Source organism: Polypterus senegalus, chromosome 4 (assembly GCF_016835505.1).
Source record: "Polypterus senegalus isolate Bchr_013 chromosome 4, ASM1683550v1, whole genome shotgun sequence".
NCBI classification, from domain to species: domain Eukaryota; kingdom Metazoa; phylum Chordata; class Cladistia; order Polypteriformes; family Polypteridae; genus Polypterus; species Polypterus senegalus.
The window spans coordinates 110,702,880-110,718,986 of NC_053157.1; the positions used below are offsets into that span (position 1 = coordinate 110,702,880).

Sequence of the window (16,107 nt, forward strand, 5' to 3'; positions counted from 1 at the left end):
TCCGCTGAAGTGTCAGATTCTTATTTAATTATGCTGTTTTCTGTATCTTCTGAATTGCATTCAGGTTACCCTGATGCAAGGCAGCTGAAGCGCTGCATTATGGGATCTGTAGTTTATTGTGTTACCAGCGCTTCATATACCCGGCCTTTAATAACAATAATACAGTATATAAAATGATCTCGGGCGGATATAATTACACGCCGGGCCGGATGTGGCCCGCGGCCCTTGAGTTTGACACATATGGACTGAATAGAACTTGAAAAGATATGTTTTTTCAAATGTGATCGCAATTCAGATAGAGTTGACGCGACTACAGCCTGCATGCCTCAATTATGGAGGAATATTTCGACAAAATGAAATAAATAAATAAATGCGTAAATAAATAAAAGTACTGTGAAATGTGAGCATAAATAAATAAATGTGTCATGAAATGAGAGCCTTAATAAATAAATATGTCATGAAATGAGAGCATAAATAAATAAATGTGTCACGAAATATGTTTTTCGTTGCTTATTTATTTATTTCATTTTGTCCGTAACATTCCTGCAAACCGTCATGAAATACGGCTTGAAATAAAACTGTCACTTTCACTCGTCAAAGTTGAGAGGGTGGGCTCTAACACGCCCTCTAGTTACTGATTGGTGAATCGATAGCACAAGAATGAATTAGAAAAATGCTTACTACTGCCGATGAAATGGATTCTGCGATATTACGATTTTAGAGAGAGAATTGAAGATTTATCGGAAGAAATGACAATGTTGGCGGCCCTTTTAGACTCGATGTAGATTAAACTATTTTTGAAATTATCGAAGAACAGGTGGAGCGGACTCTACTACACTCCAGTTCAGGTGACGCAGTTCCCTGCTCTGGACGCCCATCCTTTGACATTCCAGCTGAGTCAATAGAACACTTTCTGTTATGCGGTTTAAAAGTACGACAGATTGCAGATCTATATGGTGTATCGGAGAAGACGATCACAAGGCGAATGAGCCAGTTTTATACACGTAAGCTGTAACGACTGTATTAGTTTAGGTACTTTGACATGGAATGCCCAAAGCAGCTCCAACTAATATTTATTGACTCAGCTGGAATGTCAAAGGATGGACGTCCAGAGCAGGGAACTGCGCCACCTGAACTGGAGTGCAGTAGAGTCCGCTCCACCTGTTCTTTGATAATTTCAAAAACAGTTTCATCTACATCGGAGTCTAAAAGGGCCGCCAACATTGTCATTTCTTCCGATAAATCTTCAATTCTCTCTGAAATACGTAATATCTTCGGCAGAATCCATTTCATCGGCAGTAGTAAGCATTTTTCTAATTCATTCTTGTGCTGTCGATTCACCAATCAGAAACTAGATGGCGCGTTAGAGCCCACCCTCTCAACTTTGACGAGTGAAGGTGACAGTTTTATTTCAAGCCGTATTTCATGACGGTTTGCAGGAATGTTACGGATAAAATGAAATAAATAAATAAGCAACGAAAAACATATTTCGTGACACATTTATTTATTTATGCTATCATTTCACGATACATTTATTTATTAAGGCTTCATTTCATGATACATTTATTTATTTATGCTCACATTTCACAGTACTTTTATTTATTTACGCATTTATTTATTTATTTCATTTTGTCTGAAATATTCCTCCATATTCCCTCCCCTCGCTCTTACTTTTTTACCGCTCATCTAATGAATACACTGAGTATGGCTTTATCAAAACAATCATTGATGGCTAATAAAGTATCCATTATTCGAGTATGTAGATCGGGATATATATATATATATACATATAAATATATATATACCCGCTGTCGCAGCGAGAAGTAGTGTGTTAAAAAGCTAGAAAAGAAAAGGGAACATTTTAAAAATAACGTAACATGACTGTCAATATACAGTATTTGTTTTGTGAGTGTTACTGAGTGTTGCTGTCATCAAGGATTTGATTATCATTATTTCTTTCAATTAGGTTCGTATTTGTAGGATGTGTTGTGTTCAAGTTACATTCTGTGTTTGTCAATCGTTGTAAAGATGACAGGTTTCATTCATCGATTCGTTTCTTACTGCATCAATAAACAGCTCGTCTTCTTCTTTATCTGAGACCTGACACACTGCATGCACGGGTTTTTACACTGTCTTCCTTTAGCGGACATTGACTTTTTCCACCGTGTGCTTTGTTTCCACAGTAGCTGCATTTATGAATATGCTTATCAGACGCTTCATATTTTTTGCTGCCTTTTCAACTGTGTAATTCGGTTTTTGTTCAGCGCTCTTTGGAACTGTTGCTTTTATCTGTGCACTGCGCCAGTTCACGTGAGCCACTCGGTGTACTTGCATCAAGGTTCCCAGCTGTGCTGGTGCCATCTCGTGCTATGTCCATAGCTTTATTTAATGTTACCTTAGTCCTGGCACTTAAAACTTTCTCTCGCAGTTTCGCTGAGTTTGTGTCAAACACCACCCTGACCATCTCATCTTCCTCTCCATAAGCACAGTCCTTCACCCGTGAATATTTACCCGTGGCAGTTTGCTATTGATTGCCGCTGACGGACGGCCTTCTATGGGCAGGCACTAAATTACAAACGCCAGCGCAGCCTGTCTATGAACTTAATTTAAAGTGTAGGTTTACATCGGCTTTGTTTCAAGTAGCAGAACTCGCTTCTTATTGTTTCGCTGCCTTCTCAATTATATAATGCATGTTTTCTTGAGCGCTTTTTGAGGTCTTCCTGGTTTTCTATGTTCTGCGGATTACGGGAGGCGTGATGATGTCACACAAACTCCGCCCACGGCGTTGAAGCTCATCTCCATTACAGTAAATGGAGAAAAACTGCTTCCAGTTATGACCATTATGCGTAGAATTTCGATATAAAACCTGCCCAACTTTTGTAAGGAAGCTGTAAGGAATCAACCTGCCAAATTTCAGCCTTCCACCCACACGGGAAGTTGGAGAATTAGTGATGAGTCAGTGAGTGAGTGAGTGAGTGAGTCAGTGAGTGAGTGAGTGAGTGAGGGCTTTGCCTTTATTAGTATAGATAGATATATATATATATATAGATAGATAGATATATATATATCTATCTATATATATATATATATATATATCTATATATATATACAACCATATTCATGAGTTCTGCTACTTCGGAAACAAAGCACGATGTAAACCTACACTTTAAATTAAGTTCATAGACAGGCTGCGCTGGCGCTTGTAATTTAGTGCCTGCCCATATAAGGCCGTCCGTCAGCGGCAATCCAATAGCAAACTGCCACGGGTAAATATTCACGGGTGAAGGACTGTCCTTATGCAGAGGAAAATGAGATGGTCAGGGTGGTGTTTGGCACAAACTCAGCGAAACTGCAAGAGAAAGTTTTAAGTGCCGGGACTTCGGTAACATTAGATACAGCCATGGACATAGCACGACATGGCACCAGCACAGCTGGGAAACTTCGATGCATGTACACCGAGCGGCTCACGTGAACTGACGCAGTGCACAGACAAAAGCAACAGTTCCAAAGAGCGCTGAACAAAAAACGAATTACACAATTGAAAAGGCAGCAAAAAAATATGAAGCGTGTGATACATACAAGCATATTCATAAATTCAGCTACTGTGGAAACAAAGCACACGGTGGAAAAAGTCAATGTCCCGCTAAAGGAAGACAGTGTAAAAAAAAAACCCGTGCATGCAGTGTGTCAGATCTTAGATAAAGAAGAAGACAAGCTGTTTATTGATGCAGTAAGAAACGAATCGATGAATGAAACCTGCCATCTTTACAACGATTGACAAACACCCAGTTACGCCTACCACGGCCATCAAGCAGAAGTCAATTATAGTATATGGACGAAAAAATAGGTTCCGGTTATGACCATTACACGTAGAATTTTGAAACCTGCCCAACTTTTGTAAGTAAGCTGTTAGGAATGAGCCTGCCAAATTTCAGCCTTCAACCTACACGGGAAGTTGGAGAATTAGTGATGAATCAGTGAGTGAGTGAGTCAGTGAGGGCTTTGCCTTTTATTAGTATAGATATATATATACACACATACACACTGATGGTTACTTATCCCATTAGTATTGTCAAAGGTAGTTCTAAGCAGAAAGTAGTCTTTTCATCCACTAATGCAGAAAGAGACCGCTGGCTCACTATGTGCCCTGATATTTGCCTATGGTGACCAAGTGAAAGTTTGCATGTCATTTCAATCCTTGTCTTAAAGTACTTTTACTGTATTTGTCATTGACCCTTCTACACTCGGGAGGCAGGAGGACATACATGCATATTTGTACTTAATCCATGGGCTTTCTGCATTAACATAAACAAAAGTTTGATAGAAGTTATCTTCTGATGTTGGAGATGGGAAGGAGGGTGTGAATGATGCTACATGAAAATATTCTGCAAAGACAAGAAATGGATAACAGTAGTAAATAGTATAGTTAAAACGTATCTGACCCTTCCTGATTTCCCTGAATTGATGCAAAATTTGACACCAAATGTTTCCAGGTCTTCAATCAAAAAAAAAAACCAACACATTTGTGTGGTTGAATTAATTTTTCTAATGAACAAAGATGTCCATCATTGACTATGGCAATGTACAAAGCTAATTTCTCCTGGCTAAATCACCCTAATTAAAGGGATATTTAGAGTTGGCCATATTGAACACAACCTGGCTCTGCTTGATATACATATAACATATTTTGTCCCTTTCCATAAGAGTCCGCTTGCCAGCGCAAAGATACAATATGTTCCTAATAATGAGGTCAAAGGAAATTAATGCTGCCTTTGTCCACCTCTCCTTATGTAATGGCCTGTCTCCCGTTATCTCCTCCATGCTCTTGAGACTGGGAGACAAAGCAAACCTACTTGTGGCAGCACATATAGATGTGCCACCCTGGAGGAGCCAGACTACCTGTGTAACCTGAATTGGCTGCAGGTACTGCCTCATGCAGTCAGGAAGAATAAGGAGAAAGCAAATTGACTGTTCCCACCAACTGCAAAACCATTCCCTTTTTAGTAGTGTCTTTCTGTTGCCTCTCCAGTGGACCTGTTGTCACTTTCATTTGCACCAAAGCAGGTGAAGTTGATTCACAATCGTTTATGCTTCCTAACTGGACAGACTGATATCCCCGAAGCGTAATTGACTTGGTGTTAGATTGTGATGATTAAGTGTTCCCTTAGGTTTTTTGAGTAGTACATAATGCCTACATTCAGTATGCCAACATCTGTTATCGAGAAGGACATTACAGAGGATACCATCCAGTGGCCTGCAGGTTTCTTTTGCCTTAGCAAAGTTTGTTTATAACTCAACAGCCTGGATGACACTAGTCCAGTATGGACCTCTTACTTGCATGTCAAACCAACATGTAATACCTTGGCACTCTGCCATGCCATAATAAACAAAGTAACAAGACAGAACCCACTGCTAATTAAAAAGAGCATAAATACTTGTCTGTCATTTTCCAGGGTAATCATCGGTCGTTTTGGTAAAATATTTTATAGGCAGACAACATAAATGTGATATATGGAATTTTTTAAACAACATGACTCCCATTATGTCTGGCATAAAGTAAACCATGCGTTTAACAGTAAGAATACCATACCAATAATGAAACATTATTTTATTAGTGTGATGGTGTCAAAATGCCTTGCTGTCACTGATCTTGGATAGCTTGCCATAACACAATGAACCCTGAATTCTGCTCTGTATTAAAAAATATTAAGTAGACTGTCCAAGTCCATCCATGAGCTGAAACTAAAGCACAGTTAACTCACGCAGCAAGACAATGACCTAAAATTGCAAGTCTACATGAGAGTTGCAGAAAAGAAGTAAAAATTGCTTAACGCAATAGAGGTGCTGTGGCAGGACCTGAAATGTATAGTTCATGCTAAAAATCCTCACAGTGTGTTTGAATTAAATAAGTTCTGCAAGGCAAGTAAAGTGTTGGCTAAAATCCTCTCCTCAGACATGAGAAAAACTGGTTTTGAATCCTGGAAAGTATTTGGTTATAGTCTTTGCAGCTAAAGGTTGTGCAACCTGCTAAAAGTGTAAGGGAAAAATGTATTTTTCATATGGTGTCTGGGTGGTGCTGGATTACTTTGTTAATTCAGTGTTTTTCCTACTGTTACATTTTTTGTACTGTTTTCCAAACACTATTTTTTTCACGTTTCAGTTTATTAGGTTATTCAAGTTTCTAATTATTTTTTTTTTAATTTTCAACACATGATTTTAAATTTCACTGTATTCTCTGCATTTGATAAAGTTGTTACTAACACTACTTCTACTACTAAATGACATATGTAAATAAAGAATATTATTTGCCTTCTCAAAGTGCCCTTTATCAAATATGAAAAGACCTTTATGAAAGATCTGAAAAAGTGTTCTGAAATTTGTAATGATTAAAAATATCAGGAAGACTTTATAGTGCATGACGCAAGAATGTAGCACTTGCGAAACTTCTACACACTCATGTTCAGCATTTTATAGAGCTTATTTAAGTCTAGGCTAATAATTAATGTTCCCTCAAATCATTCCCTTCTTTTTATTTGCTTAATTTATTTATAATGTTTTGCATAAGAACACAAGATTTGGGGGCAAATAAACATGCAATGAATATGAAAACCTAAGTTTAAAAATACCAACTTTTTTCTTTACATTTCTAGAAATTATATGAGGAAGCAACGTCTGGGTTTAATTGAAATAGTAAAGATTTGTAAGAATGGAATGATCAATATAATCGCAGTGCTTTTATATTATTTATTTGACGTAAAACAAATATTACAGGCTGTATATGAATGGAGTGTTTTGTTTATGTATTTATTTGCTAATTTGGTTATTAAAAGTTAGAAATTACTAAAATGTTATTTTCTGCTTAACATGAATTGTTAATTACATCAGCATGCACTTCTGTTTTGTCCCTTCCAGTAATTGTAATATGAATGTCAAATTCACAGGTTCTAAGGTGTAGCCAGATTGCCGGTGTGAAAGTCATGGAAATTACAGAACTTATTCAGAAAGCCCTGGAAAATGATAAAAAAATAAGGTGAGAAATGTTTACAAGTACATTAGCATTAAGTTGCAGGAGCACTATTTGCAACTGTGTATCAGCATTCCCTGCTGGCTGAGGAAGGCCAACCTGCCACACTTTACTGGAAGATGACAGCATTACCAGTCGTTAGGTAGTTCAGGCATTGTTGCTGCTTTTAGATGGGTTGACTTCAGCCTTAGCCAGTGATTAGGCCAAAGTCTTGAAATCGTGAAATGGGGCTGAATATTTTACTCATAAAATTCCCCACCCCTCTTCATCCCCACTGAAGTTTTTACCAAGCTGTTTCTAATGTTCATGCACAGTACTGTTTAGATTCTTAAAACGTCTGTTTTCTTTTTTCCATTAGCTGTCAGATACATTGCTTAGTGATTATGCAAAAATCTATACTTTTAAAAAAAAAAAATCAATGCATATTTCATTTTTGACACTGAACTCAATGAGTTTCTTCTCTAAATTTGAGATTCCTAAAGGAATTAAAGGACAGAAATCCTGTATCATATATGGGCCTGTTTCATTTGGACGTTGAGTAGAGCTGTGGTAACAGCTGGGCTTCACGATGGACCTTCCTCATAGCTCCTGGAAAGAGCTAAAACTGGATATGCTGGACTGATAATTTTTTTATGCCTTTTTATAAACTAGATTTTTTAGTTTTCTTACTTCTCTTTGGAAGTTAGTTGTTTACTGTATTGCATAAGTTGCTACATGTGGTTGGTTTTACTAATCATGTGCTACTCTGGCGGTACTTTCTTACCAAATCTTTTGTGTAATTAAACTGCAGTTTTGATAAGCTAGAGATTGTGAAGTCCTGGTAATACCTGCATAGTTTTTGCCTCACGGTTCATTTGGCATAGATTTAAATTTGAGTTTATGGTGCCCAGGTTGCCCACAGTCTTGGCACCTTATTAAACCCAGGGCATCAGTAGTCATGAGTAGAATAGATTAATGCAATGAGGCCACACAAACAAGCAATACTGTTGCAAATGTGCAAATTGCATTCATTCTCCAGAAAAACAACACAACAGAGTCCAAATAAATAAGGTGCAGTGCAGTTATTCAATAAATAAATAAACACATAATCTATGATTTAAACATGTCCATGTGGATGTTAAAATCCAGATAAATAAATAAATCATTAAACAGGTTAAAATCAAGAATTAAAACAACAGTCAGTATCAATTCTTTCAAGCCACAAGCCCCAGTTCATCTTTCCTCAGCCTTGTCTGGAGATGCAAACTGACAAGGACAGTCAACCCTCTTTGGCTCAGGTTGCCACCACCCTCCCTCAGCATCCATGGGGACCCTACAAGCCCTACTTCCTTTTCCCACCACCATCCCTCAGTATTTGTGGAACTACACTGGAGCAATCAGCCTTACCTCTCCTATCTATCATTCATCAAGAGCAGTCCTACTCCCAGAGCACCATTGATCCACATAGAGCATCCTTTTCTGTGCTGCTGCTCTGCCTTAATCATTTTCTTTGATTTTACCTCCATTTTCTCCCTGTCTTTTCCCCTTTTAATCCCCTTTAAGCCCTGATTATGGACAGCTGCTTTAACTGCTCTCATACACATTAAGCATAATTAGCAACTTCCTTCATTAAGAACCTCATGGCCACACACACAGCTTTTCTGTCACTCACCTGCACTCACAGGGTCAGCGCTTCCTCTCTGTTTTTAAAAATCTTGTACCACCAAAGATCTTTAACACACTTTACCATAGACTTTAATGGTCTAATGAGATAATGTTATTCCATTTAAAATTCTTCAGATCAGATCTCAAAACAGAAGTATAAATAAGCACACAGCATATTTGATTTTATATGACCCCTTTATCCTTTGCTTGTGTGAGTGATCTCTGGAGATTCCTGGAGAATGCTCTGTAGAGCAATTCAGAAGAATGATTAACCTCTCAGTGTGGAACAGTTTCCTAGGTGTGCTGGTGCTTTTACAAGTTTAAGGCTTTTACTTGCTTGTAACTACTTTATTCTATGTGCTCTCACAGATGCAATGTTCCAAATGGTGATTCATTGTTGACTGCTTAGTTAAACTGTATCTTTAGTTCAGTTCAGTTTATTTTTATATAGTACTCTTCATTGACTACAGGCTCAGAGTAACAAGTTCTCTGGTAAAGTACAACTACAGAGTTCACACATTACAATACAACTTATTTTTTTCATAAAGCTTCACTAATGGCAGGCACAGAGTGATGTGAACAATTCTCAGTTAAAATACTAGTATAGATTTTACTAAATACAGAACTGTAACACATATAAGTGCAGATTTATTAAAACAAACTAATAACAAAGTAGAAACTGATTAAACAGAAATGTAAACCAGTAATATTTAATGAACTATGGCCAGTTGACAATGGTGGAGGTTAAAATAGTAAAAGAGAAAGTGAAAAATTTAGTCACAGTCCTGAAGACCTCAACTGCCACCTACCCACACCTGAATTTTCTATAGTGGCTGTCTAGTTTGATAAGAGAATCTTTTCATCTGATGATTCTAACCAAAATTTATCTGATGACTTTTTCATATACGAAAGAGAAGCCTGGCACTAGAGCAGCGGCACCAAATGCCTCATCCAAATCCAGAGAAGAGAAACAGAATGCAACGGTTTAAAAATGTTGTATTACTTGTATTTCTGTGCAAATGACTAATAAACAGAAATGCAACATGCCCAGCTAATCAGCAGCTCTACTTAGGGTATGCTAGATTAAAGTAGTGAGTCTTCAGCCTGGATTTAAAAGCTGAGACTGAAGGTACATCTCTTATATTAGCGAGCAAACCATTCCACAGCTTTGGGGCCTTGAAACTAAATACTGAAGCTCCCACTGTTATTTTGTTGATCTTTGGAATCATAAGCAGGGCGGTATCTTGAGATCTTAATGTGTGTTCTGGTTCGTAAGTAATGATAGGTTCAGATAAGTAAGCTGGACTTTATTCATTTAAGGCTTTATAAGTTGAAAGGAAGATTTTGAAATCTCCCTTAACCTTAACTAAGAGCCAATGTAAGGATTTGAGAACTGGATTGATTTCATATTTTCTGGTTCATGTTATAATTCTTGCAGAAAATTTTTTAATTAAGTGAAAACTGCATAAAGAACACTTCAAAGAGTCGGCGAATAACGCACTGCAGTAGTCAATCCTACTAGAAATACATGCATGTATTAATTTTTCATTATCCTGCATATTTTGAAAACATCTTAATCTTACAAAGTTTTTAAGATAGAAAAACATGTTTTGCAAAGTTTTATAATGTGTGTTTTTTAAATGACAAATAACACCTAAATTGCATGCCGATTCAGTAAAAGAATGACATAGTGTTGTTATAGTCAGCATCATTCCCTCCAATTAGTAACATTTCTATTTTTTCTGTATTTGTAGACAAATAGTTCTCATCCATCCACACTGGGCAAACATCTTTTGATCTAAGAGAATGGTATAATTGAGTGTCATCTGCACATGAGTGAAAGTTAATGTTATGTTTTCTAATGATAGTTCCCAGCAGAAGCATGTAAAGTGAAAATAGTAAAGGTTCCAGTACTGAGCCCTGTGGAACACCATATTCTTTTCAATTTCAAACTGATTAATATTAATGTATCCTAGCAATATATGTCCATTAGTTTTGAGATATGGCCATGGTTACTTGTATCACAAAGTCAAAAGACTTGGTGACCTAGGCCAATTGGCTGCCCACCCTTTCCTGGCCATCGTACAGTATACATTTGTGCTGGAGAAACTAATATGACAATCGGATCTTTTCATCCTTTGATTCCAAGTCACCCAGTACCTCTGGTGTCTTTCCCTTGTGTAGGAAAACCCTTGTGTTGGAAGTAGAGCCACAGCAGGACACCAAGAAGAGGAACGGAATAGAGGAGGGTTGTAACAGAGCTTAATATTTCTAATACATGGATTCCAGGTCTTTGGTTACAGAAGTTCTACAAATGCTAACAAGTACATGCATCACCAAAAAATTTCTTTTGAACTGAATTTCAATTAATTTTTATCTACCCGTTGCACGGCAGCATTCGAGTCCCAGTCCTGGTGGTTTGTCATGTGGTGGGTACAGCAGCACTCCATAATCAGCACATTTTCCCACCCTCCTCCACCTCCTAGTAACTTCTGTTTTTTACTTACAAGTGAAGCAAACAAGTTTCTCCTCAAACAACTTCTACATCTTTAATGCATTTGGACTTTCTGGTAAGCACAGCTCTTTAAGATGTCCCACAGTGTGTTTTGAAGTTGTAGCTTTCTTGGTAAGGTTGTCTTGTAGAAGTTATTTAGCAGTGTAGCCTCATGTCCCCAAGAGACTGGGTTTGAATCTTGGCCCAAACAGTATCTTTTCTGTTTGCATGTTCTCCTTGTTAGCTTTTAGTTATTTTTAGTTTAGGTTATTTTCCAGGTACTCCTCTCTTCCTCCTACATTCCAGTAAAACATGTGTTAAGCAAGTTGGGTCTCTAAATTGGCCCAGCATTAGTAAGTGTGGGATGCCCTTCAGTTGACTGGTGGGCCATCTAGGCCTCACCTGCAGTTTCTAGCTTTGTTTCAAAGGTCTTCTGTTTTTGTTCAAGTGCACACATTTTGTTCTTAGGCTGAGGTCTTCCTGGCTGTTCTTGCAGTAGTTTTATAACCTATCGGTAGCAATAGAAGATAAGTCCCCGGATATAATTTAGGATTTTTAATACTTCAGAAGGACTATGTATCAACGTCTTGATGTGATGTAGACAGCATGACCTAAACACTCAACAGTTCTGAATTTTCTTCTTTGGTACATTAGCTTTTTAACTGAAGTGTGCAAAATTTGCTGCTGTATTCGTTGGATATTTTTGTACTCCTTCAGTGTGTTAAGCTACATGTTTATATTTTCTGGAAATGGCACAGAGTTCTTTGACTCCAAGTAAGGTGCATTACCCATAAATCTAACTGCAAGGTGCCCGCTTTGACATACATGTAAATATACTGCCTGATGATTAGTTATTCATTTTACATAATGTGATACTCTTAATTGCCAACTTTACTAAGGCGGTATCACTAAAGGTGCAATTCAAGGTTAGTTTTTAAAATTCAAACATGGTAAGAACTTTCAAGCTCCCAGAACTGTTTTCACGGCTGTTTATGTACATTTGTCATGTTCAAGATGTTAACTCCCTTAAAACTAATAAGAATATATCTCCATTACGGGAGATGGATGTCTGAAGCAGAGCTTTGTTAGCAGCGGTGTTCTTTTTTCTCTTATTTCTTATTATCCCAAGGTATCCTGTATTTACCCATCCCGAGGAGGTTCTATTACAGTATATGTAAGCATATATAAACATGAGCAGCAAGAAAGGGGCTCGGAAAGAAACAAAATCTAAAGCTACATCCAAGCCTAGACAGGCATCAAGTCCAAGTTCAAGATACAGCCTTTCGGAGACTGACCTGGAACAGACAGGCGAAAGCACAGGACCCCGCTCCACTGTGTCATCTCCATTAGAGAGCGAAAATTGGGTGAATTTGCAAGTGATGCTAAGGCCACAGCCATAAATGAGCTCAAGAAAGATATTAAGAAAGATATAAAGAAAAAAATAAATGGTATGCTCAAGACAAACAAGAAGCTATGGCAGGAGCTGCAGCAGCATAATAAAGACTTGGAGAAACATGTATATAATCGCTTTGAGGCACCCTTTAAAGGTATGCTGGAAAACATTTAGGAAAATGCGTCTAAGTTTGAGAATAATCTGAGAGCACTTGTCAATCAGCTGGAAAACGTTAAGCAGACATTCACGACTCGAATTGAAACAGCCGAACATCTGGCATCCACCGCTGACGGAAAAGCAACAGCTGTGAATTCCAAATGCAAAAAACTTGGAGACAGATTTGCTGCTCTGGAAGATGGATGCAGAAGGAATAATATTAGAATCGAAGGTCTACCTGAGAATCGTGAAAGTCCAAACCCATTGAAATTCATGGCTGAAAAATTCTCAAAAAATAATTGGAGAGGACTTTAAATCAGACACCGAGATAGCAACAGCTTACCGCATACCTCTAAACCTAGGACTGTTGTTGTGCACTTCGAGAAATTACAATCTAAATTTAATGTAATGTCACTTCTCAGACAGAAACAAGAGATTATATTTGAAAATAACTACATTCGTATCTTCTCTGATTTCTCACCCTCAACAGCTGCTAAGTGTGCCGCTTTTTACAACATTAAACAGTGCTTACGGAAAGCCGAGATCAGATACAAGGAATCAGAAAAAGAACTAAGAAAACTGAGCCCGGCACTTTTCTGAAATACGATCGTGAGTCGCATCCTGTCATGGCATGGCAAAGAAGATCTTACCGCCTGTCTGATCCACTTGCAGTGATACTGGCACCGTAATTATACATCCTTTTCCCACCTCGGCCACTTTCTGTTTATGTTTTAATTACAATCATACGCATGTATGTATATATGTGTGGAAGAAATTAAATTAGTAACTTTTAGGTTTATTTTTTAAAGGAGACTGTTTAACATCATACCCTCGGTTTATTGTTATTGTTATTATTATATTAGGGTTTACTATGCTTGTCTACGGCCACTTTTTAACACCATTTCCTGGGTTTACTCTCTTACTATTTCAGGACTGTTAAAGGTTATATTTTATGCTTAAAGTATTTTAATCCTGATACGCCATTGCTGGGGGGCTTGTTTTGTTTTGGACGTACTCTGTCTCTAGGTATGTCAGAGGACTGGGACTTTGTGAAGTGTGGTCCAGCCTCAAGTGGGGAGGCAAAATGGGGGACTGGGGAAGAGAAAGACAGCAAGCTGTGTCTGATCTATCTTTTTAATCCTTATAATGATAAGTGCCAACGTAACAATAGGCTTCATGGCAATAACTCTTGGGAACATTGAAAATTTAGGTCAGCGCCATCTCACTTTCAATTAAGACTACAAAATGACTTTAAAAATTTGGATTCAATGTCTCCATGACCGGACAGTTAACTTTGTAAGTTGGAATGTTAAAGGTCTGAATCATGAATTAAAGAGAAAGAAAGTACTCTCTCACCTAATAGGTCTAAACACTATTTTTACAGGAGACCCATTCATTAAGCAGGGATCAGTTCCGGCTGCAAAAAGAATGGACTGGCCAAGTATTCCATTCTAGCTTTACAAAGTAAACTGGAGGTGTGGAAATTCTTATACATAGAACAGTCTCATTTGTAGTTATCAGATGCAGTTTCTGATCCTGAAGGGAGATATGTGATTGCCATGGGTAATTTATTTAACTGTAAAGTGATTTTGATAAATGTTTATGCACCCAATGTGGATGATAGGGAATTCATGCAAAATGTATTTGCATCCATCCCCAATGTGGACACTCATAAAATTATAGTGGCTGGGGACTTTAATGTTGTTTTAAATCCAGACCTAGATAGATCTCCTGTCACAAGGGTGACGACATCTAACACTGCAAAGACAGTTACACAGTTTGTAACTGATCATAACTTATCAGACCCCTGGAAAAACTCAAGAGCATATTTCTTCTACTCAGCAGTGCACCATTGCTGCTCAAGAATTGATTATTTCTTTGTTGATAACAATTTCTTGCCTACAATTAAATCTTGTAAGTACGACGCTGTTATTTCTGACCATGCCCCTTTGATCTTGTTGATAAAATCATTATGCCCCACATACTCATCTTGCAGATGGCGTCTTAACCTACTTTTATTAGCAGACGAGAACTGTACAGAATTTATATCCAAACAATTTTTTTCTAGAGACAAATGCATCCTCTGAGGTCTCTGCAGGAATACTCTGGGAAACCCTGAAGGCCTTCTTAAGAGGACAGATTATCTCATATCTTTCCCACAGAAATAAATTGGAAACCAAGAAGGTATTAGAGCTAATCAATGAAATTACTAGAATTGATCAAGAACATGCCAGGTGTCCAAGTGAGGCACTTCATAGGAAAAACGCAGGTTCTACATTCAGAACTCAAACCTCGACAACTAAAACAGAACAACCTATTTTTAAATCAAGACATCATTACTATGAACATGGAGAGAAGGCTAATAAGATCTTAGGTCAACAAATCTACAAGCAAGAAGTTCACAATGCAATCCCAGCAATCACCAATGCAAACGGAGACAAAATCATTAACCATAAAAATATAATACACACATTTAGAGACTACTATAAATCGTTATATTCTACTGAGTTTAAAGAAGATATTACATTACAGATACCACTAGTAGATACTCTCAGTGTAGACGAATTGGATAAACCTCAAATGCTTTCAGAATTACTAGATGCTATAAAGTCACTTCAGAGTGGGAAAGCAGCAGGCCCCAATTGGCTACCTTGCCGAATTTTATAAGAAATTCTCCACTTAGTTAGCTCCCCTCTTATCAGCAACATTTACAAAAGCTAGAGACAATAAAATTCTACCTCAAACTTTTCACCAAGTATTAATCACCGTCTTATTACAATGTGCATTATACAGACCAATTTCACTTCTGAATAATGATGTTAAGATACTCTCCAAAGTCCTAGCTAGAAGGATAGAGAAAGTGCTGCCTTCGGTAATATCACAAGTTCAAACTGGATTTATTAAAGGCAGACACTTAGCATCTAATCTTAGATGCCTGATTAATGTAATATATTCACCAGCAAAGTCAAACGTCCCAGAGATGATGATATCCTTGGATGCAAAAAAAGCATTTGATATGATTGAATGGAACTACCTTTTCACTACTTTGGAGAAATTTGGGTTTGGCACAAATATTTGTGCATGGATCAACTACTGTATACCAATCCAGAAGCTTCAATTTGTATTAACAACATTAATTCAGACTACTTTAAACTAGAACATGGTACCAGACAACGATGCCCCTTGTCACCAGTGCTTTGTGCAATCGCCCTTGAGCCACTGGCAGTTCACTCTTTCCAGTGAATTCTCAAGCACACAATATTAGGTTGGTCACCTTCCCTTTTATCATTGCAGATCAGTTTAAATACTTGGGGTAAACATCACAAGTAGACATAAAGCTCTCTATCAACAAAATTTTGCCGTCTGCATGAAAAAAAGTAAGTAAGACTTGCATAG

The 16,107-nt window shown here is 37.6% G+C and overlaps 1 protein-coding gene across 1 annotated transcript in view; it reads left to right on the forward strand.

Moving 5' to 3' along the window:
- The window catches only part of exosc9 (exosome component 9), an 85,038-nt gene that overhangs the window by 51,997 nt on the left and 16,934 nt on the right, over nucleotides 1-16,107 (forward strand). The window contains exon 8 of the mRNA XM_039751146.1: nucleotides 6,942-7,030. Coding sequence (XP_039607080.1) covers nucleotides 6,942-7,030 — 89 coding nt within the window. The remainder of the gene's footprint in view (nucleotides 1-6,941; nucleotides 7,031-16,107) is intronic.